The sequence below is a fragment of the Natator depressus genome, chromosome 17 (genome assembly GCF_965152275.1).
Source record: "Natator depressus isolate rNatDep1 chromosome 17, rNatDep2.hap1, whole genome shotgun sequence".
Classification (NCBI taxonomy): domain Eukaryota; kingdom Metazoa; phylum Chordata; order Testudines; family Cheloniidae; genus Natator; species Natator depressus.
The window spans coordinates 4,802,413-4,829,193 of record NC_134250.1 but is presented as its reverse complement, the minus strand read 5'-3'; the positions used below and the strand labels follow the sequence as shown (position 1 = coordinate 4,829,193).

The window sequence follows — 26,781 nt, the reverse complement described above, 5'->3', positions numbered from 1 at the left end:
CCAGGGGCCCTCTCCCAAGAACCATGAGGCCAAGAAATTGGACCTTTTTTGGGAGAAAAATGTACTTGACTGGGGGGTTGCAGCTCCGTATCGCTAACTATGAGGCGGTGGTTAGCAGATACAATTATAATATCTGTGGGGCTATGCAAAATTTCACTGATCTTCTGCCTTCTGACTCTCGTGCAGAGTTCTCCGCACTAGTAGTGGAGGGCAAATTGATCTCCAGTACGTCTGTGCAGGTGGCCTTGGACACAGCAGATGCGGCCTCCCGCACGATGGCAACTGGGGTGGCCATTAGAAGGAGTTCCTGGCTGCAGGTTTTGGGCCTACCATTTGAGGTGCAGCAGACGATTCAGGATCTCCCCTTTGAGGGTCAATTACTGTTTTCAGAGAAGACTGACTCGTATTTGCACAGCCTCTAGGACTCTTGGCCCACCCTGGAGTCCTTGGATCTCCACATGCCTGAGACCCAAAGGAGGTACTTCAGGCCTCCCCCACCTCCAAAGAATTATCAGCCTTAGGGCAGACAGGAAGGGTCACGTAGGAGGAACAGGAACTCAAGAAAGAGACCTCACCCCTCCTTTGGTCAGGGCTCTGGCCAGTCTAAACCTTCCTCAGGCCAGAGGCAGGCCTTTTGAAGGTGCGCTAGGGGACGATGCACCAGTGCAGAGACTGGATCCTCCCCACCTTACCTTTTCGTCCTGTCTATCCCCTTTCTACTCTGTGTGGGCCCGCATTACATCAGGGTGTTGGGTGCGCCTCACGGTAGAAAGGGGATATTCACTCCAATTCTCGTCCCTCCCACCCTTCTACCCCCCCTTCCCTGTCCCTCTTCAGGGACGCTTCTCACGAGCAACACCTTATCCAGGAGGTGCAATTGCTTCTCTTGCTAGGAGCAGTGGAAGAGGTTCCTCAGGGCTACAGGGACAGAGGCTTTTATTGCCCTCTACTTGAACAACACGTACTTTCATATAGCAATAACTCCATCCCAAAGAAAATACTTCAGGTTTGTGGTGAGCAACAACCACTACCAGTGTACCATCCTCCCATTTGGTCTGTCAGCGGTGCCTCGAGTATTCACCAAGTACGTGGCAGTCATGGGAGATTTAGGTTAGATATTAGGAAAAACTTTCTAACTATATAGTTAAACTTTAGAATAGGTTTCCAGATAAGGTTTTGGAATTCACATGATTGGAAAATTTTAACTATAGGTTGGACAAATGCCTGTCAGGGATGGTCTAGGTTTACTTGTCCTGCCTCATCTTAGGGGGCTGGACTAGCTGACCTCTCGAGGTCCCTCGCAACCCTATATTTCTATGGTTCTATATGTATCAAAGGGCAGATTAGAGCTGAGTTACAACACTGAGTAGTAGGTTTTATCAACTGTTTTACATTCTGTTATTGATGCTGATTGTTTTCCCTCTCTCTTTCCCATGACTGATTGCTTACCTATTTTTCTTTAACAAAAGGAGGAAACATGCAAAATATTATCACTGAGGTAGAGAAATAAACACAAAGTTGAGAAATTCCAAAAGCTGTTTTTCTTTTACAATGTTAATTTTGGCATGTTGCACATATGTATTATTTTCTGTTCTTTTTAATGTATTACTGTTTGATTTCACATAGATCATATAATATTCTTCATGAGCAACGAGATTGAGTTAACTTTACAGTCAAAACCTTCACTTTTTGATTTCTCCACCTTTAATGTTACATTAACCATAGCTTTTGCATTACGTTGATCTTCAGTTATCAGCAATGTGAATGCTTAACTCTTCTGTTGTGTGTTTGTTTGTTTTTTGCAGCGTTCAGAATTCCCAGTATTGCACATGGAGACAATTGTGCATCTACTGCTTCAGGTTAATGATGCTTTGAGGTTTTTGCACTCACGTGGATTTATCCACCGTTCACTCACCTCTTATGCTATACAAATCGTTTCTGCTGGTGAGGCAAAGTTAACCAACTTGGAGTACATGATAGAAAGGTAAAGAATTATCACATTGTTACTTGGAAAGGTGGATGGGTGAGGCCAAATTGAGGACTGAATTCTGTGGTCAGGGTGATCCTGCAGCTCTCCTGATTATTTGTGGATTGCGGTGCATGAGCAAGGGCACAGAGATCCATCCTAATCTTTCTTTGACAACGTTGCAGATTTGACTGTAGGGAGAGGGGTTTTCACATCTCCATTACTCAGATACATGGTCAGTGCTCATTCAGTGTCATAAGTTTCAGGTGATCTCAATTTTTATGGCTTCCCTATAAATACCTGAAAATAGTGGTTAACAATAGAAGAAAGGTCTTGCTCCACTCTAGTGTAAAGGCACTGCAATAGAGACTTAGAACAGAAAATGGAACCTGCATCTAGTGACCATACAGAGACAGAAATCCTATTGGAGACTTTAATTCTCTTCCTCTAGTGTAAATAGTTTCAATGTATTCAGATTATAATAAACCTCCGCTTATGAAATCTGATCCTACAAGATCCTGGGAGCCCCACAACTCCCACTGATATTAAGGATACTCAGCCCCTTGCATATATATACACACATGGTGCAGTTTCTCTCTGAATAACATTATTTCACTATGAGATCCAGTCGTCTCCCATTACTGTTAATAGAAGGACTGTCATTGGCTAAATGGGAATTGAATCAGACCCAGAAAGAGGGTTCTAATATATATATATATATATGCATGTGCTCACAGACACACCTCAAATTATCTTTGAAAAAGCATCATATTTCAACTTCTGTAGAAATACAGTTATTATTGGCAAAAAGAAAACAGCTCACGAAAGCTTATGCTCAGATAAATTTGTTAGTCTCTAAGGTGCCACAAGTCCTCCTTTTCTTTTTGCGGATACAGACTAACACGGCTGCTACTCTGAAACCAGTTATTATTGCCATATATTAGCAGAGCCCTCTGTTGGTGAAAATGAGATAGAGCAGCCTCTTGCCTAGCTTTGTCACTTTCCTGTTGTCTTTTCTACACGTTTATTTCCTATGTGAAGGGATATTGTTAATTTGAACTTTTAAAAAAATAATTAAGTACTAAATAGTATGTCTTTAGTTGTTTTTTTAAAGTTCCATTTAAAATTTTTAAAAGTGCAGACGGGTTTTTCCACTTCCCAAGTGGTGATTATAGGTATTTGCTGAGAGAAGGAGAAACTGGCTGATAAGATTATAAAGGAAAAGAGTGAAATTGAGTATAAGCCAAAAAAATTGCCCAATGTACAAAGCAAATTAACTGACAGAAATAGAGAAATTTCCTCTCCACTCCTGTTAACTTCTTTCAGTTATAAATAAGTCTTAGGTCTTACTTGTATTAATGATATGAAGTGTAGCCTGCAGCACTGCTTTTCACTAACATGGGGTCTCTACCTAAAATATCTGACCATGTTCCCTTAAGCAATATTAAATTAAGGGAAAATAAGCATCTGTAGAATGAGAAAAAAACCTTTGTCCTGGACAATGATTTTTAAAGAACACTTTTATTCTCAGTTTAAAGTGAAGAAAAATTAGATTAACTATTGTGTGAGTAGAGGGAAGTTAACTTTTAGTCATTTAGAAGTACTGGCATTACACTGCCAAATGAATATAAACAAGCTAGATGGCACAACTCGCTAGTCTTTCACCTGTGCTATGAATGCTGACCGGAGTGAAAGATATGGTTGTAAAAATACTCCATAGTTTGGACATCTTTAACCTCTGGTTTGTCATTTGAGGATAAAGGTTTGAAAGAGACTGCTATATCTCATTTTTACCAACAGAGGTCTCTTCTATAATGTGCCAATACAAGCTGTTTTTGAGCTAGTTTAGCTTTTTTGGTAAATTTTGTGCATAGCATGGATCATTTAAAATAAATGCATATATGAAAAAAAAGAAACGAATTGCTGGATCCCATACTGTCAGAGCTTCCAAAGGAGGCATTGCAGTTGTAGGTCTATTTTTAACTTAACATCCTGGACAGAATGAATCAAACATTCAACTCAGTTGACATTGGTTGGTTTGTTTCCCAGTTTTAACATGATTTATCAAATCCTTTTGTCTCTGACTACTCATCACATGTTATGGTTTCCCAAATTTGACCCTGTTTTGTGTTCTCTTCTGGCAGCAAGGATGGAGGGGACCACAGTGATCTCACACGTGTTCCTGTCCCAGCTCAGCTGTATATGTGGTGTGCTCCTGAAGTGATCCTCGAAAAGGCCACCACAGTCAAATCAGACATTTATAGCTTCTGTATAGTAATGCAGGAAGCCCTAACAGGTATAGTTAAAGACGTTCAGAATTCTGTCACGGAGAGTATGTCTACACTGCAATTAGACACCTGCGGCTGGCCCATGCTGGCTGACTCAGGGTCGTGGGGCTTGGGCTGTGGAGCTGTTTAATTGCAGCGTAGACTTCCAGGCTTGGGCTGGAGCCAGGGCTCTAGGACCCTGTGAGGTGAGAGGAGCCCAGCTGCCCAGAGCTTAGCCTGCAGCCTGAGGCAAAATGTCTACACAGCAACTAAACAGCTCAGCAGCCTGAGCCAAGTCAGCTGGCATAGGCCAGCTGTGGGTGTCTAATTGCAATGTAGACATACCCTGAGTTATCATGGAGTACCCTGAATACACGAAGTGTGAGTGCAATCTCCTTAGGTGATTGCATACCCCCTGCAAAGCTCCTTTAGTGATTAAAGTTTTCTTTTTATGGGAAGGAAAGTTGCAAAGAAAAGAAGACATTACATGTCTTATTTGTATGATCATAGAATCATAGAATATCAGGGTTGGAAGGGACCTCAGGAGGTCATCTAGTCCAACCCCCTGCTCAAAGCAGGACCGATCCCCAACTAAATCATCCCAGCCAGGGCTTTGTCAAGCCTGACCTTAAAAACTTCTAAGGAAGGAGATTCCACCACCTCCCTAGGTAGTGCATTCCAGTGTTTCACCACCCTCCTAGTGAAAAAGTTTTTCCTAATATCCAACCTAAATCTCCCCCATTGCAACTTGAGACCATTACTCCTTGTCCTGTCATCTTCTACCACTGAGAACAGTCTAGAGCCATCCTCTTTGGAACCCCCTTTCAGGTAATTGAAAGCAGCTATCAAATCCCCCCTCATTCTTCTCTTCCGCAGACTAAACAATCCCAGTTCCCTCAGCCTCTCCTCATAAGTCATGTGTTCCAGGCCCCTAATCATTTTTGTTGCCCTCCGCTGGACTCTTTCCAATTTTTCCACATCCTTCTTGTAGTGTGGGGTCCAAAACTGGACACAGTACTCCAGATGAGGCCTCACCAGTGTCGAATAGAGGGGAACGATCACGTCCCTTGATCTGCTGGCAGTGCCCCTACTTATACATCCCAAAATGCCATTGGCCTTCTTGGCAACAAGGGCACACTGTTGACTCATATCCAGCTTCTCGTCCACTGTAACCCCTAGGTCCTTTTCTGCAGAACTGCTGCCTAGCCATTCGGTCCCTAGTCTGTAGCGGTGCATGGGATTCTTCTGTCCTAAGTGCAGGACTCTGCACTTGTCCTTGTTGAACCTCATCAGATTTCTTTTGGCCCAATCCTCCATGCGTGATATGTGCTCCTGTAACCTTCTGCATAACCTGCTGATATTTTGGGGAGAAGCTAGGAGCACCCTTTTTAACTAGTGAAATAAACATTGGATTCAGCAAAGTTTCTGGAGGGACAGTGAAGAAATAATAGATAATTTGCCTAGAAGTGTTTGTTTCAATATATCAAAATTTCATTATGGGGTTGTACTTGTACCATTAATCAATGATGGGGGGAAAGCGAAATGACAAAATTGGAGATGGCACAAAGTTAGATAGGCTGGTGTAGACTGGAGAAGAATGAGAGGAATTTTCAAGCTGTTACCTAGCTAAATGAATGGGCAGCACCATGGCAGATAAAATTCCAGGCTGACAATCACCATTGAATGAAGGAATAATTGGAATTAAAGGTACATGTTGCTGGTATCTAAATTTACTATAATAACCCAGGATAAAGACATAGGCATCATTGTGGAGAAGTTAATGAAAACTCGACATGCACTGCTGGTCCACAAAGCAAACAAAATATTAGGCTCTGTAAAGAACAGAATAGAACATTATACTAAAAATATGCTATGATACAAATGTGTGGTGCGCGCACTTGGAATACTATGTTCAGTTCTGATAATCCTATCTGAAAAATTATATATCAGAAATAAAAAGGGCTCAGAGAAAGGTAACAAAAATGACAGTAGCTTGGAAAGATTTTCATATGAAAAGAAACTGAAACACTTGGGATTGCTTTGTTTAAAGAGGAGGTTAGAGGAGGAGGTGAGCAAACAATGGTTTACAGAAGGTAAATGAGGCACTTCTTCCTATTTACCTTTTCTCGTAATGCTAAAACAAGAGGACAGTCAATGAAAATGTCAGGTAACAAATGAAACCAGATAAAAGAAAATCCTTCTTTACATAGCACACAATTAACTTATGGAACTCATTGCCACAAGGTATCATAGAGGCAAAGAGGTTTATTAAAATTCTAAAAAGGATTAGACTTTTATATTGATAATGAGAACATCCACAGTTATAGCAGATGGGATGAAAAAAAATTATCTTAGGGATAAACCAACCACTACTGAGAGGGTTTAGGAAGAAATTTCCTCTGGGCAGGTTATTCCATAATTGTCCACTAGGAAATTTGTGGCAGCTTCCTCTGAAGCATCCAGTGTTGGCTACTGTCAGAGACAGGATACTGGACTAGACGGACTGCTGGTCTGATTTACAGTGGCAGTTGTTTCTGTGATTCTTCCCCTTCTTTGGTTAGGGCCATGCTGGAAACCATACAGTATTTGTTATATGTTTTACAGAAACTCTTCCCTGGAATGGGCTTGAAAGCTCAGGTATTAAAGAACTCATAGTTTCTGGGCAACATTTGGAAACTGATGTCAGGCTTCCTAACCCATACTATGACATTGTAAAGACAGGTCTAGAGCCTAAACAAAAGGACCGCTCCCTGAGTCTTCAGGATATTCGCTATATATTGAAGAATGACTTAAAGGTAACTCTCAGGATTGTAGCCTTTATGCTTTTAAAATTGTAATTGGTTAATCAGAGTTAATTGTCTCCTAGAGGACAAGTTGTTCTGTTTAAGTCTGGGTCTGAGTTTTCTTTTGTTTATTTGGGCAAATGAGTTTAAAATAAAAGTTGAAGACATTGGAGTACTAAATAAACTTCTCCTCACAACCTTCCTTATGTTACAGGATTTGATTGAGTCTCGAATTGGTCGCTCTGATGAAAGCTCAACTGCACAAAGGCATGACATATTTCCAGATATAAACATCTATTTGGGGTCCTCATCTAATTACAAGAGGGAAATGCTGGAGCTGCAAGGAGAGGAGATAATAAAGACTGGTACGTTTCTATTCCTGGAGGGCATGTCAAGAGCCTTCACTCTGGTGTTTTCTCTTATCCCCCCAGGATGGGGGGGAACAATCTTAACAACTTGGCCACCGGTACTCAAACAGTTTTGTGCTGCCAGTAGCCATAGGCCAGTAGAAGATTTAGTAAAGTGTTTCCTATCATTTGGAAGGTGTAATTCCACTGAGTTAGAGCCAAATCATGGAACTAGCACAGCTGTTGGAAGGAATTGCCATAGGGCTTTGGGGCAAGACATGTTTCTCCTTCTTTCCTTACTCCAAAACGGGTTGCGAAGGGCTGCAGTAGATCCCTGCTGTATCCACACTCTCTCTGCAGAAGAGAATTATGGACCCACCTCAGCTCTCAGAGCTCCATGGGCTGCAGGGAATATGGACCCATATGCAAAGTCCCCATATACTCCTTTTGCTTCTGTAGTAGAACCATAGGTTCCAGGCTAGATCTGGTTGGGAATTTTCTGTCGGAATGATTTTCTGACAGAAAGTGCCTTTTTTGTACAAAATTTTCCATGGGAACATTTCAGTTTTGCTGAAAATTTTTGATGTTTTCATTGGGAAAATCGAAATGATGGTTCTCTGCCTCCCTGACTTTCTGCCTGTCCAGCAACTTTGTTGAGGGGGAAGCCGGGAGGTGGCAAGTGAAGTTCACAAGAGCATTCCAGATGGGTAGCAAGCTGAAAAAGTCCTTTTTGGTTCTCCCAAAATGGAATCTTTCTGGAAATCCCTTCCCTTGACTTTTTTGTTCTGGTCTGGGAGGAAATTATTTTCAAAAATGTGAATTTTTTTGTGGGAAATGATTTCCATTTTCTGGTCAGCTCTGATTAAAGTCATTTACATATGTAGAGGAAGGAAAATGGACATTAATTGTTAAAATGTGACTCTTCCAGGTCAGCACTAAAGATCTTGCGGTGCATTTTGAAATGAATAAGGCATAAGCCTAGTGTCCTACCTCACAGACCCCATTAAACAGGGTCTACTTTTCAAGACAGTATGTGATGATAATAGAAATGTTTATACACAGAGGGGTTGAATGCTGCTACTTGAATAACAAAAAGGGATTTAAAATGTCTAAGCAGTATGTGTAATGGAGGCCTAAAAGAGTAGCTTAATATTAACATCTGATTTTTCAGATGGCAGCTTTACTGCACCAAAATGTTCAGTTTCTCCTGCTGAAAAAGAAACCATCATAGATCATGAGGGTATAACTTGTATTCAGCCAGTTACACAGGATCTGAGCCAAGATATAGCTTCTGAACTCCAGAGGACCTACAGTGTTAGTGATATGGACGACAGCCTCTGTAGTTTTGAAATCAATGAAATCTATGCATGTTATCCAGAATTACATGAAGATGTTCTGGAAGAACTAGCTGGATTAGATCGTGCTTTGGAAGATCAAATAAAACAGCAAAATGTAGACGAGAACAGGGCTGTCTCCCAAATCCTACCTCCGCCTCCTAAAATACAGTTAGTGGAGCAGCCAAATTCTAGTGAGGAAGTCAGCTCTTCAGAAATGGGTACAGAGTACAGTATAGAGGAGGTAGAGAGACTAAGTGAGGCATCTGAGTCATGCATGCTGCCCTGGTTGGGAGCAGATGTCAAGGAAAGTGTGCGTAGCCCATCCAAAACTGAGCAGCACATCAGCAAATGTGTCCTTAATCTCAAGATTTCTCAGACTTTATTGCAGCAGGCAACAGATTCCCTTTACAGAACGGAGGTGAAATTAGACAAATTAGAGACTGTCCAAAACCAACACAAGCTGCTTAAGGAAATCCAAGCAGATCAAGTTTCTAAGCAGAAGTCCATAGAGAGCTACTTAGATAAAATTGATGATATTCTCAAAAATATCAAGATCCCCTTTTCAGGAGCTGATGCTTTTTTGTGGAAGGCAGTAGGCCCTCCATCAAGGAACTATATACCACCACCGCTGCGAGTGCCTGGGGTGCAAAGTGCTTTGGAGGTTGACCATTTCCAGGCTATCTCAAAAGCTGTGAAGGAACCAAGGGCAATTCAGAGTGAGAAGATTGAGTGCTTTGATCAAAGGCATAAGAATAAAGATAATGACTGCCAGGATGATTTCAGCTCCAACATGGTGAAGAGTACTGAGGCTCAAATAGTGCCAAACTATCAGGTAAAGGGGAGAGGCGTATGACTGGCCATATGGCTATTAATCATATAACTGTATTGTATATCAGGAGTGTAGCACTGACAAGATGCACAGGTCTGGATGCTCTTTCAAAAGACGACACTGGTTATCGCTTATTTGAATGTTTGTGTACTATACATGTTGTGCATTGAATAGAAAATGATCAGTCTAGTCCTGAGTGCAGTAATGTCAGATTTTTTTTGCTTTATCAAAATAGTAATTTTTCATACATATATTTCATCTTTATTTATGGCCACATTCTGCTAACTTGTATCCCATGGAGTCTTGTAATTGATAGTACATGTAGCAAGATCATCTGGGTCATATGTTTAAAAACTGGCCTCTAATTTTGTGCTCATAATTTTTGCATTGGTGTGCGCAAATCTGTTTCAACATACAAATTTTAAAGGCTGATTTTGAAGATGGCTGAAAATGTCCATGTGTAAAAGCATAGGGAGGCCTTAGTTATATTTGCACATACAATTGTTTTGCTTTTTTATTTATTTGAGTAACCTTCTGGTATGCATGATGCTTCACAGATACAGCAATCAGACAAGGTTCCTGTAGCTTAGTTTAATTGAGACCAATCCAGTGGCACAGTAGAGAAAACATTTTGTCATAAGGTGGAGGGAGGAATATCGTGAGTCAGAGCAAGCAGAAAGGGAGAGGTGTTTTTTGGGTTACAGACATGTGAGATGTTGTGTCATGGGGACTTATAGGTGTTTTTGGATGTTGAAAGAATGATTTAACATGTTTAGCATGAAAGTGGTGGACTGTTAGTTAAAAAAAATGGGTTTGAAGGATGGATATGAGTCAACAGTGTAACACTATTGCAAAAAAAGCAAACATTATTCTGGGATGTCTTAGCAGGGGTGTTGTAAGCAAGACACGAGAAGTAATTCTTCTGCTCTACTCCACGCTGATTAGGCCTCAACTGGAGTATTATGTCCAGTTCTGGGGCCACAGTTCAGGAAAGATGTGGACAAATTGGAGAGTCCAGAGAAGAGCAACAAATATGATTAAAAGTCTAGAAAACATTACCTATGAGGGAAGATAGAAGAATTTGGGTTTGTTTAGTCTGGAGAAGAGAAGACCGAGAGGGGAAATAACAGTTTTCAGGTACATAAAAGGTTGTTACAAGGAGGAGGGAGACAAATTGTTCTCCTTAATCTCTGGTTGGCCGTTACGAAAAACTTCCTAATTGTCAGGGTGGTTAAACACTGGAATAAATTGCCTAGGGAAGTTGTGGAATCTCCGTCATCGGAGATTTTTAAGAACAGGTTAGACAAACACCTGCCGGGGTGATCTAGATAATACTTAGTCCTGCCTTGAATGCAGGGGACTGGACTAGAAGATCTCTCGAGGTCCCTTCCAGCCCTCTAATTCTACGATTTATGTACATTTCCGTAAATTGTCTAGCACCAGTAATTCCCAGGAGGCACTTGCAGAATTGGGCCCTTTAGTATATAAAGAACCTGTTACGAGCTTTAGAGTGTACTTTTTCCTACTCCAGGGTCTGAACCTGCCACTTTTACTCATGTCAGTAGTGCCACTGAAATGGAGCCCAGTTAATAAAGAGTGCAGGATCCAGTGCTTTGTATGCATTTGGAGAAAACTAAGCTAATAATAAGCACATAGTGCCAGGCAAACTCTGAGTCATGGTGTGATGGCCTGATTTTTCAGCGATTGCATCCACGGTTGGCTGTAAGACGGAAAAAAAATGTCAACTTGCAACACCATAGAGGAACTGATTCAAGTTCTGGAGGAAGTGGAATTGAGGAAGAGAAATGGTGAGTTCTGTCTGTTACTTCAGTTCTAGTCACAAAGAAATAAATTCCTGTAGATTCCTCCCACTAAAACCTCTGTCAAAAGGAGACACCGCTAGGATTAAAACTGGCATTGCGTTTTTCTCAGCAAGCAAAAAGCCATCCATCCAATTAAGAGCCTTCCATGAAACAGACTCATTGTCAGCTACAGAGCTGACAAGATATCAACCAAGAGAGCTTAATACGGAGTCAGAATCTGTCAATGCAGAATACCTATCCCTCTGGGATCTGTGCTCACCAGCCAAGAGGTGAAACAGGTAGGAATTGATGTGATAAATGATATCTCAGCATCTTACAATGGTTTTAGAAGTTTTCAATTCTTTTCTGTAACTTATACACGAATATCTGTTTGCATATATAACGTGTATGTGGAAACATCAATATACTGAAGGGGAGAGTGCCAAGTGAGTTAGTCTTAAACTGTGAAACTGACTAAGGAAACCAGTCTAGTTTCACTGTCACTGCTCAGTGAAGGGTTTTTTTTTAAATTTCCAAATAGCCTGTCTGTCAGCAACTAAGCAGGATGTTTAAAGTTCCCTTGTAATATTCTGAGGTGCCATTAGCACCACAGTTAAAGGAATTGATTTTCTAATTGTTATTTTTATTTCTTGTCCCCTTTAAAGTACAACAGAATAAGTGTATTTTTGGTGTATGTGCATATTTTTGTTTGTGTAGATAGTAAGGGCCAAATCCTGGTCCTTGTGCATATTTTGATCCAAAGCTTAAAGTAAAGACTTCTATTGACTTCCATGGGTCTTGGATCAATCCTTGTGATGTGGGTGGTGGAAACTGAATCCTCCCTCTAAACCCGGTGGCAAAGAACAGAGAACCTGTGCAGCCCTTCAGTAACAGCTAGTGCAAACCTCAGCATTATACTCCATTATATGCAGTTCCTCTGACCTGGTGAGATAAGCTGTATTTTGTTCTTCTTATCTCTCTGTACCTGATATTTCCATACAGACATCAAAGTAAATGACAAAACTGAGTCAATGGCAGAGCTGGGAATGGGAATAGAACCAGACACATGTTCTAACCCTAGAAAGACTTCATAAGGTTAAACCAGCTAGAAAAAATCATGTTGCACTAACCTGTTAGTTTTTTTTGGAAAAAATTAATCAAAGAGTAAGTAAAGGTAACCCTATCGATTAAAATCCCCTTGTTAAGGAAATAAATTACCAAACGACAAATGGGAAAGATTTGTCATGGGTTAAAAACAGGTGACATAGTCATGACAGTCACTGCACTTTAGAATGGAGACAGGTTAATAGTTGGGTAGCCAAGGAATTAATAATGGGACCATTGGTATCCAAAATGGAGGTGCCAAGTGTTTTCAGCTCTCCACTGATCAGCTGATTGACCTACAGAGTATATATCTGTATGACACTTAGAATCATATAGAATCGTAGAAGATTAGGGATGGAAGAGAGCTCAGGTCAACCTAGCCCAACTTAGCCCAACCTAGCCCAACTCCCTGCTCAAGGCAGGACATGGTGATGAGGAAGGCATAATGCCAAGATTTTTTGGCTTGTCCTTTGGAGATGCCCAGAGCCTTGTGGGATCAGATTCTAAAACACTGATGGTGTCATGCTAATCCATAATGGGCTTAACTCATCCACTGCAATCTAGGCCATTGGGAAATCAATGTGCTAGTTCTGAGGGGCTTTTAGAACCTGTATGATGCGAGACCTAGACTACGTCTACACAGCGGAGCCTATACTAGCATGACTGCTTTGTTTAGATGCAGCCTATCCCGACAGAAGTTTTTCTGACAGTATAGGAGCACCACCTCCCCAAATGATGTTACCTATGTTGACAGAAACATCTACTCTGGAGTTTTTGTTGGCATAGCTATATCATTTTTTCACACCCCAACCAACATAGCTATGCTGATATAATTTTAAAGTGTCGACTTTGCATCCCAAAGCTCTTGGTGTTTTGCTAAATGGGGAACGGTTAATGATACATTTCTGTATTTATTAACAGAGATTTGTTTGATGCATCTCGTAACAATTTACTGTAGGTTTTTTCCAAAATCAGCATCTGAAATTTATAACACAAGGAGAAGGGAGGAGCAAAGGATGGTGCAGTCAGAATGGACGAGTGAGTAAACAGCAATGTTGATTAAACACTGGAGTTAACTAACATGTCGGAAACACATTATTAGACCTTCCAATGACGTTTTGACCCTCATGAAAGAGCTTTATGCTGCTGTTGCGGCTCCTAGAATCCCCCCATATCGTCCTGTGTTTAGACAGTCCTAATTCCCTCCACCGCCACAAGCTCCCTTTGTGCCACTCTCACCTTCTGTTACAGGTATTCCCTGCAACTTCGCCCAGCCAGGGGTTCTGTGTGCCCCATTCCTCCTCCTCCCATATCAGGGTCTCCCGTTCTCTCTCCCCACCCCTCCAATAATTCTTCTTTCTGAGTGGAGATAAATCATTCAGGGTGTCAACCTACTCAACCCAGTTGGGAGGAGAGGCAGAGAGGAAATAGAAGTATTGTTATGCTGGAAAGTGTTAATGGATGCCATGGACAAGTTGTTTGATCTGTAAACAATTGCTCGAGGTGCTTCAGCTAGCCACCAGTTCACACACCCTCCATTTTCTCCCTCTCAGTTTTCTAATTTCCCCCCACATTAAGTGGGGTTTGGCCATTGATACTTAAAACATTCCCTGAAATTTTGGAATTGATCACATGTGGTGTTCAAAAATTATCACTTTACAGCAAGACAGACAGACTTATAAGTGCCACTGAGTTGAGTGTAAAGTCTTTGTAGGCACCTAAATAAAGGCAGCCTGATTTTCACAGGTGCTGAGCACCTGCAGCTCCAATCTACTTCACTGGGAGTTTTGAATAAAAATGGAATAGGGTACTCGAGATAGAGCCCATAGTCCAGGCGGTTAATTGTCAGGCCATTGGTGTCTTCCTTTCTGTTTTTTCTGTGGTTTTTTTTTTTTAAAAAAAAAGATACTGTGTATGCAACAGGGGCATGTTCAGTGTAGGGCATCATTCATCTTCCTCTTGAGGAAACACTGTGCATTCTGAAGGGAAGTCCTGTGTTCCCAGTACATCCAGCATGTGTGGGTTCAGTATAACCATGTTAAGATGCTGTAGGAAACATTAGCCCACTGTTCTTGAAGGAGTAACAAGAACAGCCTGGAACGAATCCAGTGAAGTATATGAATGGGATTTCTCCCTTGTGAGTCATTGCAACAGCTGCTAGATGGCAGTATAACATGAGTAATAGAAAGTTCCTATTACCAGGGATTGACCCATTCAAACATTCCTTGGTGAATGTGTATGTATAGAGGTTTCCCCATCAGTGTCTGCAGGATTTAAGCTTTCATTAAAACAGAAATAGGTTTCTAGGCAGTATGATTGTAAAGTAAAACCTTTTGGCTGTGGCTCTGGGGCAGTCTGCAGTCAGCCTGAAGCAACAGAGGGGAAGGACTGAACATCCAAATTGCAGGCAAGTTCTGCGGGAGGTTACCGAGAGACCCTAGTTTGTGACCAATGTTCTGAGAAGGTGAACTTTGAGTATATACTTTTTGCCTAGCTGAAGTGAAGCAAATGGCTAAAAGAGTGGCGTCTGGGCAGCTGGGACTTCTCCCTCCGTATCCGCCAAGTGAATGTACCTCAGAAAGCGAGGCAGAAAGCGTGAAGGAAGCCTTTCCACATATCACCTTCAGGGGCCAAGAATGTACTGGCCGGCAGAGAAAGGATGATAGGTGGCACACAGGCGATGGCACTGAAACCCAGGATCTGGGCAGGAAGGAGATGGATGAGTCAGAGGAGAGTGACTTGGAGTCTGTATTCAGAAGTTTTGCAGGTAATGCTGATGGAATTGGTCTTCCTGCCTTTCCAGTCAGACTGTTATGGTCACAGATGGCATGGCACAGGGAGATTGGAGATTATTTGACTTTTGGAGTGATCATTGGCCACTGTTGCTTCTAAAGTTGCCCCCTAAAGAAGGTCAGTGAAGAGTATTGTTAGCCGATGGCCAGGGATGTTTGGTGAGGTGCCAGCTATGCCCGTTTATACCATCCGTGACTTTAACCGCTAGGACGCACTGTCCCTTCGCGGCGGGCAGCCCGGGCTAGGCTGACGGATGCCCCAAGGTCCTAACCACCCGTGACTTTAACTGCTAGAGCTCAGAGCTCCTTCGCAGCGGGCAGTCAACACTGACTGACAGGTGCCCCAATGGCAGCACTAAGAGCCTCTCCACACCCGTGACTTTAACTGCTAGAGCTCAGAGCTCCTTCGCAGCGGGCAGTCAGGATTGACTGACAGGTGCCCCAAGAGTTTGCCCCGTGGAGGCGGCACAACTCAACGCTAGGCTCTTAGTACTCTCACCTAATGGCCAGGCTTTACAGCCAAAACGGCTGAGGTTCTTTAATTGTGTTGGCTGCTTCACAGTAAATCAGAGAAACAAGTCAGGCTTATGCATAAATGGTTACCAAAATTTATTAAACTAGATTCTGATCATGTGGTTACAAAATTGCTAGTGCCTACTTATTTAAGTGTAGAGATGTTACACACACAAACAAGTTACAAAACTGAAGCTACAATCCCAAAGAAAGAAAACAAAGTATAGAGCTCTATTTCAAAATATGTGTACACTAAAGATAGGAGATCAGGTGTGGGTGCTTCTTACCCTCCTTGCATCTCTCGATTCCAGCGGTGCCAAGCCAGGATCGGTCACTCAATTCCGCGGAAAGACGAATAAGGGACAAGGCTTAGGGACCCTCTTAGCTGCAGAAGCCTTGGGAGGCTGTCACTTATCTGACCAGCAGATAGATAGTGAAAAGCACTCAAAAATCATGGTGCTGTAGGTCCCCTACTTATACCTCTGTACTCCTTTATTCTCTTTCTCCTTTCTATGCTAAATTGGGGCTGGTCTGTCGGGGTGACGCCAGCTCTCGCAAGAGTAGTTCACACTTGCAAGGGAGAAACAATAAGTTTCGACTACTGGACACTTCTTTTATCAGGGTAAATATTTTCCCACCTAGGATGTTGGTGTGTGTGCATCATGCTGTTTTAGTAGGGGCTAAGAGCCATGTCTGTCACAGCGCCTCTGCCTGCTGTGAGCCCAATTGTTGTATACGTTCCCAGAGGCACATTGTCGCAGCACACCTGTGCTTCTCTCAGCTTCAAAGGCTGTGCTGGAGTGCCCTGGTGTTTTGGCTCCCGTGTGTTTCCAGCAATGCTGGTCTGAGGGGGGGGGGCTGGCTGTCTGGCTACAAGTATAGACTATGCACTGAACTGAGAAGTATACGCTAAGGGGCAGATAAGGGGTCCCCTCCAGGGGAGTACTGAGCTCCCTCAGCTCCCATGGGCTTTGATGGGAATTGAGGGACCAAAGCCCTTGTCATGTTAGAGCCCATAGAGAGGGTCACATGCCTATATTTCCCCAGTTTTAATGTCTGTGTATGTCTATAGAAGTCTACTGGACAGTGATATGGTAGCTGTCATGGCAGACGGTTAATCTGATTGCTGTAAAAAAGTCACATGACACTCACTTTATCTCTTCCTGAGCTGTGGTCTCCTACAAGTCTGGGGTAATCTGAGGTAATCCAGTAGATGCATTGCCATGTTACAGCCAAAATAGTTTAATGTGGCTTCATCAGGTGCTCCAAATATGGATTTCCCCAGCCCCTGCATTGTATTGGCCCCTGAATTGGCCCCAACAGATCTCCAAAGGGCTTGTGAATTGGTCCAAAGACACTGCTAATATACTCTCCATTTTAAAATTTGTAGCAATCAGGGCTATATCTTCACTTCCTAAGTGGATTTAGCTACTGCTAAATATGGTGTGAAGACATTAAAACACCCCCCCCACACACACACACAGAAAGGCCACTGCTAAGTTCACAAAGGAAGTTTTAGCAATCAATCTAATTGACTGTGGACCCCCACTTGGAGGCTCTGTCCCTGAGATCTCATGAAGAAATCAGGTTGATGGCTTGCAAAAGAGGAATCCAGCTGCTATATGTCTCACTGTAAACTCATGTTCCTCACAGCCACACTGGATAATGACCAAGGACAGGCCTCTCGGCAAAGACACGTACACAGAACCATAGATGAAAATAACTGTGTTTTGTCAGTGAAATAGTCACACCCCACATGAGACCAATGGTCCGATCCCTACACAATGACAAATGCCACTAGCAATAGGACAGAGTTCTGACTGACTTGTCCTATGGTTTGCATTTTATGTGCATGGAGCCTGAGATTTGTTCCTTATACAATGCATTGTTGCTGCATGGTGCTAGCTTAGATCCTAATAAATTGCTAATTGAGATTTTCAAAAATGAATCATTAGTGACATGCACATGGATGCCATTTTGAAGAAGAACATTTTCAGGACAATCCTCAGTGAAGATTCACGTTTGGCTTTATGAATTGGGCATTTAATTGACATTATCTTTCCATTCCCCGATAGATCATGTAGCTTTATGGCTGTTCATAGATTTATTCACATTTATATTCCATCAGTTGCACAAACCATTCAAGCCACATTATCCTTTACATAATAATTGTGTTCCATTCTGACATGCTTCAATTTGTTAGGCAGAAGTTGGCAGTCTCTAGCAAAAGATGAGCAAGCAGAGTGCGGAGCAAACCTTCCTAAGAATTCAGTCAGTACAACAGAAGCTGAGAATCCCTGCTGTGTATGTACAGTAATCCAAGAAATATAATTACTATTAGTAATCTGTGAGATCAGTTTTGTGACAGGTAGTTGTATATTTGTTTTGTGTGCGTTGCATACTGAAAAATGAAGGCAGCCAGATATTGCTGATCTTTTAGCTATGAGTTCCCTAGGAGTCCTCCATTTGTTGTTTGGGTCTGTAAAACCACTTAGGCAATGTGAGCAGTGGGAGGGTAGGCTGAAATATACAGCAATCAAATGAAATATCTAGCATCGAGAATCTAAAGAAACTGGGAATAGGAGAAGAAAAGGTATGTCCAAATCTGAAATTGATTTGTGCTTTTAAAAGTGATTTTCAGAGTGGTGGCAAAGCACATGTATGCCTCTGCAATGTAGAAAAACTAGGCAGGAATGCACCCCAAAACACCTACAGAAATCCTTTTTGCATGCAAAGCCCATAGAGAGATGAGATTTTGCCCCCTCAAGTTTGCGATATGTACGATTATTGTACGGCTCAGTCAATATGTGATGTACATTTTATATCGCAGAATTACAGGTTTTTTAATACTATGAAACACCAAGAGCTGCTTTTTATAAAATAAAAATAGTTTCTGCTGTATAGACAGTTATTACAATATATATATATATACCCCAAAAAGAAAAGGAGTACTTGAGGCACCTTAGAGACTAACTTGTACTCCTTTTCTTTTTGCGGATACAGACTAACACGGCTGCTACTCTGAAACCTGTCTATATATACCCCAATGTCTTTAGGCACCCAAAGATGCAGATAGATAATTAGTGGGATTATCAGTTTAGGGACTAACTCCCATTGAAATCAATGAGAGCTAGATGATTGACATGCTTAGTCACTTCAGGTGCCTAAATACCTTTGAAAATCTGGCCTCATTGATTAAATTGCCCAGGTAATAATAATACTTCTCCCCTAAGCCCACCTCCTCCCCAAACTCTTAGGAAAAGAGATGGGCCTTACTGTACATCTGGCAGGCCAACAAGATCTGTTTTACAACATATCTGGGAGATTTAACAGCACATTAGAACAGTTTAATAAAGGAAGTGAATAAAAACTCCAGGGCAATTTAGGTACCGTCAACAGTATGTAATTATCCAAGTTGGACTGTTGCCAGGGTAGACACTTATTCCAACAAAAAATGCCATTGGCTATTTTAATGACCTTAAGAGATCAGAAAAATAGTCCCTCTGGCAACACAGCACTCTCTGACACTGCTTCAGGCATCTGGACTGATTCAGAGGGAAGAATACAACATACTGAATTGACAGTTCCACTTCTCATGGTACTAGGGCCACGTGTACACTACAGAATTATGTTGACCTAACTTACGTTGGCATACAGCCACTGCAGTTATTAAATTGCTTGCGTGTGTGCACTGTTGGCTCCTTGTGTCAGCAGTGTGCATCCTCATCAGGAGCACGTATATTGATTGTATTGTCAGTGTGGGGCACTGTGGGACGGCTCCTGAAAGCCAGTAACAGTCAACATAAGCAAAGCAGTTTCTACACTGACGCTTTGACAACCTAATTACCTTGACCATGACTCTGCGCCACTCAAGGATGTAGTGTTACTAAATCAGTATAGCGGGGCACTTACATTGGCAGGAGCCAAATTTAAGTGACTACACTTCCACAGCTAGGTCGATACAAGGCACCTTACGTTGACCTAATCCTGTAGGGTAGACCAGGCCTTAATGTCCTGGTGGGAGGTCTTTCGGAGCACTCCTCTAACATAGCTCCAGCTCTGCTTACCTGGGATCTGATGGGCCCACTGCACCAGGTGGTACACTAGCTGCTGGCACAATAGTCCCATAATAGCTGAAGGGATAATGCCAGAGTAATAATGTAAACGTAATAGCTATCCTAAAGGTGGACTTATTGAAAATGTAAGCAGAATAAAAGTTATACTTCTGAGTGAAGGAAGCTCATTGGTTTCAGTCTGAAATTACAATAAAATAACAAATGTTATTATTTAACGTTGTTGACTAAGAATATATTATACAATATGGACATTGTTGTGAAGGCATCATAACTATGACATTTTATAACATCTTTCACAGGAGCATTCAAGTGAATTAACTTGTTCCCCCAATTCCTCTCCTGATATATCAGATGAGTTTTTCACTCCTGATCCGGATTATTTTTTCTCTCCAGCTGCTCAGGAAAACTCAGAACGAGAGGTAAAAGCAAAGTCTTCCCAGGAGTAAAATGTATCTCAAGCTTAAGGGAAAATAAAAACACCTGTGGTTCTGTTTATGTTGGTGTGGAAAAGAGCTATCTTTATTGTGACATCTTTATTGGCAAGCACTCCTTTTCCATACCCTCTGATAAATCTCTCAACAATTATCCCTATTCCTAAAAAAAAAGCAAAAAAAAACCCATGTTCTCCTGGCTTATTTTTTACAGGGAAATTAAGGCTTTTGTGTAACCTTAAAAGTAAAAACTCTGCTGTTAGGCTAAGACATTTTTTTGGCCACTCTTACACTAAGTTTCTCCCTCCCAGCACTCTTCATTTACTGTTGCATATTTGGGAGACAGTTTTTATTCATTTCCTAGAGAAGATGAAATGATTTGTGAAGGATGTCAGATATAATGCATGCTGTTCATTATTGCACCTAAAAATGAAAAACTCGTGAAAGATTTGCTTCTTTCCACGCTGATTAGGGTGTACATTGCACAGAGACAAGAGTTCTCCTATTATAGCTTGCCTGTGAGAAATTAAATTTGATGCATTGTGTCTCTTCAGACCTCAAGTTCTGAAGATAAGTTAGAAGTAACCCAAGAAGCCTGTGTACAGAAACCAACCTCTACTGATACAGGGTCAGGTAATACTTAGCTTCGACATTCTGATTACCTTCTCCAGACCTGAGGAAGAGCTCTCTGAAGCTCAAAAGCTTGTCTCTTTCATCAACAGAAGTTGGTCCAATAGAATATGCTACCTCACCTGCCTTGTCTCTCTCATATCCTGGGTCCAATACAGCTACAACAACACTGTTAAATACATGTTTGTTATTTGTGTTTCCTCCTTGCAGTGGATACTCCCTTACTTTTGTGGTGCAGGACTGCAAAATGTTGACAGGCCTAATATTTAGTCAGCAACTTTCCTAGTAAGAAGCTGAAACTGGATTCATTTTGGCCTGGTTGCCTCCATTCCCAGTGAGTTTAATGGGAATTGAGGGCGCATGGTATCTTGTAGGATCAGGCCCATACATGGTAATCAGTGAAGTATTGGAGTTGTGATGTTTTGATCATACACTTGTAGTACTGCAGCCAGAAATCTGTTGTGACCAATTTCTTTTGTACCTATTGCTGAGTTGGCAGCTTTGCATAATGTACTAGCAAGAGACATGGACATTGAATTAGAGGTTTTATATCTACGCTAATATTCTGATTGCCAGACTTCTCTTGGGTATGAGACCTGTTAGATCTGAAATAGTATGTCTGGAATGCAAAGAACAGCATTGTATATCTGTTCTTTTGTCAGTCCTTATTCAATGAGGATTTGTAAATGTTTCAATATCCTCAATCCCCCATTGGCAGGATGGCTGGCAGCTGGAATATGTTTATAAAAATGCATCTTTAAAAATGCATTTGTCTCTTAGAACAACCAAGACAGAGGTCACAAGAACTGAAAATATAATAAAGTTGTAATTTCCTGTTCAATAAGTTATGTCTCACTTTTTTATTTGAAAACCCAATAACAGGGAACATTTGCTATTTGTATTCAGGAGAGAAAATATTTATCTGCAACGCAGCAGTAAAAGGTCTTGGCAGTAACGAAGTGGGAATGAATCAAGTCAACCATACTCCTGTAGCCAGGTAGAAAGACTTATGCCACTTCAAACAAAAATTAGGCTATACAGAACATGCTCTCTCTTTATTAATCCTGCTGAAATACCTAATGCTCAAATAAACTGTCCATGGTGTTTTTTTTAAATGGTGATCTATGTATTTTCTAGCCAGGAAATATTGGAAGGGCTTTCACAAGCTGGATGAATGAGGTTTTACCTTTTTCTGTGTTACTATCCCTGTCTTTGCTTAATGAGGGAGTTATGATAAAAAGAGAAAAAATAATTTTATGTGTGTTAGATGTAGTACATATACTGAAATGCCACCATCTTAAACAGACTAATGCCAGGTAATTAAGATCAAGAGCTCTTGCCTTGTGTTGTGCCTTAGTATTGCAGCTCAGGTGGCACTATTCGTTGTTGTTTATATTGTGGTCATACTAGATGCTGTAGAAACCTGAAGAGAGGCATGGCTCCTGACCCACAGATCACCATTTAAAAAGACAAAAAAGAAATAGAAGGAGGTGTGTGTGGTAGGGGAAGGATGGAATAGATGAGCGCAATGGACAGGGGTTTGTTGGTTCATGTTCTTTTGCTTGGTTTAATACATTTGAAATATGAAACTTCTGCAACCTGTAAACACCTGATACATTACAAACAGAGGCACAGCCAGAGCTTGGCTTTTAATTGAAACCGTATTGCTGTGTTTTTATTTACATTTCAAATAATATTGCAATGGCTCCCAAGGCTTTGCTGCCTGAGGGCCTCCTGTTGGGCTTCACCTCTTACTGGACTTGCCATGAACAAATCAGACCGTATTCACAGATGGCAATTCCTTGCTTTAATCTGCATCCTGGATGGAGTTGGTTATGGGAGGAGAGTGGGCAGAGACTCAGTCCTCCTGAATTAGTACTGCATTTTGCACCAGTTTGCTGTTTAAGTAACTGGCTGGGCAAGTTTGCTGCATAGTAGAGAGCATGCCTTGTACAGGACACACTGATCAAAAGGATTGTACTATAGTACACCCCATAAAATCCACAAAGCTATGCAAAATAAGGGAGAGTTAATGTGTGGGTATGTGGGGCGCAGGGAGGTAAGTCCATATGCAATATCCCATTTGTATGCACCGTTTCTCACAGCTGGGCTGTTACTTGGAGTGATTCAAGCTGAGTAGGGGCCTTATTCAAGGGTGACTCAAGAAGCTTTCTACCCCCTTCTGCACCTTCCTGGAGGAATGGGGTGTAGCTAGTGAATGTTACAGCCAGTGGCAGCACAGCTTCCGTGGGAAGGGAGATCAAGAGTGTGGTGCAGAGTGCAGAGGTGCACAGATGCCACAGGGATGGTTTCCCTGCCTCCTCTGTGGAGTTCCACTTCTCCTCCTCTGGATGGGAGGAGGCAGAATTTGAAGTAGACTTGTCCATGACCCCTGTCTGCAGTTAATAGTTCAGTGTTTGGAGACTTGGAGCCATGTTTAACTGTCAGATGGGGTGTTTATGTTTCCATTATTCTCATTTGTTTGTATTACAATAATACATAGAGGCATCAGCCAAGATCAAGGCCCCACTGCACTAGGTCTTGTACATACACCTAATAAGAAAGAGTCCTAAAGAGCTTAGAATATAGAAAAGACAGACAAAAGGTGGGGAAAAGGAAGTAACAAAAAGTCTTAAACAAGTTTTGATTTAATTTTCAAATAGTTTTGTTAGAAACGACTGGCATTTATAATGCATACATTGATTGTGTAAGATACAGTACAGATTCATATCTACTATATACATAATCTTTTTTCCTACTCCTCTATACCTATGCTTCAAGACTTTAAGCAAGTTCTGATTTTGATGAGCTTCACGCTATCCCAACAGAGCTAGTCTTTAAAGTTTCTTCAGTTTCCTTTATGCTCTTTAAAAAAGTTTATTTTCATGATTTTTCAAGAGAATAGATGACTGTGAGCTCTTAATTTTTTCTCTTTCCAGTGCTGAAGCATCACAAGAAATGATACCTAAGGAGACACTGAAAGAGATCAAAGAGAAAGATATGTAAGGACACACACTGTTTCATAGTGAAACTGTAGCAAGTCAATCATTACCATTATAAGAGTTTTCTGTTTATATAAAGTAAGAAAATGTGATGTTCAAATTCAGAAATTCAAAAACAGGATGCCATGCAAATTGCAGAAATATTATTTCATCATGATCAGCAGGGTGGGTAGGTACAAAAAATCAAACATCTACAGTTGACCTTAGCTTACTTCACAGTATTTTTATATCCGTGAGTAATTAAATTAATGAAAGAGAATGTCAGTTGGGTGTTGTGCATCGAAGTTAAAGTATTAGGAAATCACTGTTCCCTCTGAACATGTTAAATTGAAGATACAAACAAAATAACTTTAAATCATTAGTTTCCAGTTAAATACCTTTCACGGCAAACAAATATAGATCCCAACTAACATGATGGAGGTTTTTAACCTATTATTTTGTAGGACAGGAGCACTTGGCAGAATGGACTTTGTGGACTGTGATTTTAAATTGAAAAGCAAACTTTAAAAAAAAAATATGGGTGAAAGTCACATATAAACTTCTGAGACAATGGTCCACAGCTGAAATTTCCCTTCTGATCAACAAAGCATATTAAAGCACAGTCTTAACTTCAGAGTATAGCTGGTGGGGACGTTGGGTTTCTCGGTTTGGCCCCAGTCCTGCAAGCTCTTAAGCCCTCAAGAAGACACCAAGGTCTCTTTAGAGTATATGTGTGTAAGTTCCACTTAGTCCAAGTAATTCACTTGGAGGACAACTAAAGCTGTAAGAACCAAGAACGCTAAACTAGTCTGTGTTCCACTGAAGTCTCTTTTGTTCGTTCAGTCTTGAGATCCTTTCCTGAGCTGTGGAGACCATTTTGTTAGCATTCTCTTGTAGAGGGGTAACCTACCACTGAGCACCTTGTGGATTAGAATTATTGTAGGGAAGAGGTTTTGAAAAGAAACTCAAGGTCGGTAGCTCAGTTATCCTTCCTCTTTCTAAGCTCTTCTGGATCTCTGGACTAGGTATTCTGTAGCCCAGGAGTCAGCAACCTGTGGCACGCGTGCCAAAGGCACGCAAGCTGATTTTTAGTGGCACTCTGCTGGCCCCGCTCATCCTGCTGCTGGCCTGGATGGACGGAACCCCGGGCCGGCAGTGGGCTGAGCAGGGCTGGCGGCTGGGACCCGGGCTGGCAGGGACCGGCGGATGGAACCTCAGACTGGCAGCGGGCTCAGTGGCTCAGCCCGCTGCCAGCCCAGGGTCTGTCCATCCAGGCCAGCAGTGGGATGAGTGGGGCTGGTGGCTGGGACCCCAGACCGGCAGTGCAGGTGGCAGATGGAACCCCAGACCGGCAGCGGCAGATGGAACCCCAGACCGCTGCCGGTCTGGGGTTCTGTCCGCTGGCCCCTGCCAGCCGGGGTCCCGGCTGCTGGCCCTGCTCAGCCTGCTGCCGGCCTGGGGTTCCGTCCATCCAGGCCAGCAGCGGGATGAGCGGGGCCGGCGTCAGGGGCCCCAGACTGGCAGCGCGGGCGGCAGACAGAATCCCAGACCGGTAGCACACTGAGCCGCTCAGCCCACTGCCGGTTGGGGTTCCGTCTGCTGCCTGCGTTGCCGGTCTGGGGTTCTGGCCGCCGGCCCCTGCCAACTGGGGTCCCGGCTGCTGACACTGCTCAGCCCGCTGCCAGTCTGGGGTTCCGTCGGGGGGCCCCTGTAAATGTAAAATTTATTACTGGCACGTGAAACCTTAAATTAATGAAGACTTGACACACCACTTCTCAAAGGTTGCCGACCCCTGCTGTAGCCTTTTGAGAACTCCGCATGCAGTCATAAGGAATTTTTCACTTTCCTCTAGAAAACCAAACAAGATTAAACAATTCTAAACAACCTTCTAGAACCTCAGAGTAGCATGATGTAGTAACACAAAATGTGTAAGGAAGTAACAGTTAAAAATAGATCTTCTAACCATCTGACTCTCTTTCACTGTCAATCCTCTAGATCATTGACAGATATTCAGGATTTGTCCAGTATTTCATGTGAGCGAGAGAATTCTTGTAAGGATATAACTTGTAAAACACCCAGAGTGAGTCATGCACCAACTTGTGTCAGCACTCCACTCAGCCCAGGTAACTGCAGAGCGAAGATGATCAGAGAATTACTCAACCTTTTGGAGCTAGGAATCAAGATTTCCACTACATTTTGATTATTGAGCTTAAATATTATTTTAAAAAATCACATGTTGCTTTACCGTGCTCCATATTCCTTAACTCAGTATCTCTATCAGTTGAGTAGTCAAAGATTCATGAATGTGTGTCGTCTTTGTTATTGATGAACTGGAGATCCCAGTCACAATCAGCAATAATACCACTGAATTTCTGTGTAGGGAGCAACTATTGTGGGCAAAGATTTTTCAAAGTTTGGTATGCAACCACATATGTAAATTAACCATGCAATTACATGCCTGATTTCTTTAAAAATCTGACTCTGTGTATATTAAAATGCAACAGCAGTGTAGTTAGAACAAAATAAAAAGCAAAGTCCACTTGCTAGCTTTTCTCTCGCCTTTTCTTCACAGGGAAAAAAATGTCATCAACCATCAAGAAATGCAGAGATTGCCATGAAATTCCCCTGGATACCTCTTGTTGGGCTACTCAGGAGACTTCCCTAACAGTGTCTAGTAGCTTCTTTACAGCCCATGAAAAGGAAAAGAACTCAAAAACCCCCTTCCTTTCTTCAGAAACCTACTCCTCTGGATTGACTGAGCCTGTAAGTGTGGGAAATTGTACTTCCTTTATGCCAGCTAAATTCCTAAACTCTGTCCCCTCTCATATATTTTCAAAATGGCTTAATATAACTGCAAGAAGTGATACTTATATGGAGTCATATAGTTTTGTAAAGATTCTGGGTTAAATCCTATCTCTGTTGG

General features: G+C 42.0%; 1 protein-coding gene across 1 annotated transcript in view; it reads left to right on the top strand.

The window, feature by feature from the left end:
• The window catches only part of TEX14 (testis expressed 14, intercellular bridge forming factor), a 71,220-nt gene that overhangs the window by 28,949 nt on the left and 15,490 nt on the right, over positions 1-26,781 (top strand). The window contains exons 9-23 of the mRNA XM_074974499.1: positions 1,806-1,984; positions 4,111-4,262; positions 6,838-7,028; positions 7,231-7,381; positions 8,535-9,532; positions 11,231-11,337; positions 13,394-13,473; positions 14,930-15,202; positions 17,944-18,044; positions 20,116-20,235; positions 20,802-20,880; positions 21,784-21,874; positions 23,817-23,879; positions 25,854-25,981; positions 26,431-26,621. Of these exons, the coding sequence (XP_074830600.1) occupies positions 1,806-1,984; positions 4,111-4,262; positions 6,838-7,028; positions 7,231-7,381; positions 8,535-9,532; positions 11,231-11,337; positions 13,394-13,473; positions 14,930-15,202; positions 17,944-18,044; positions 20,116-20,235; positions 20,802-20,880; positions 21,784-21,874; positions 23,817-23,879; positions 25,854-25,981; positions 26,431-26,621 (2,904 nt within the window). The remainder of the gene's footprint in view (positions 1-1,805; positions 1,985-4,110; positions 4,263-6,837; positions 7,029-7,230; positions 7,382-8,534; positions 9,533-11,230; positions 11,338-13,393; positions 13,474-14,929; positions 15,203-17,943; positions 18,045-20,115; positions 20,236-20,801; positions 20,881-21,783; positions 21,875-23,816; positions 23,880-25,853; positions 25,982-26,430; positions 26,622-26,781) is intronic.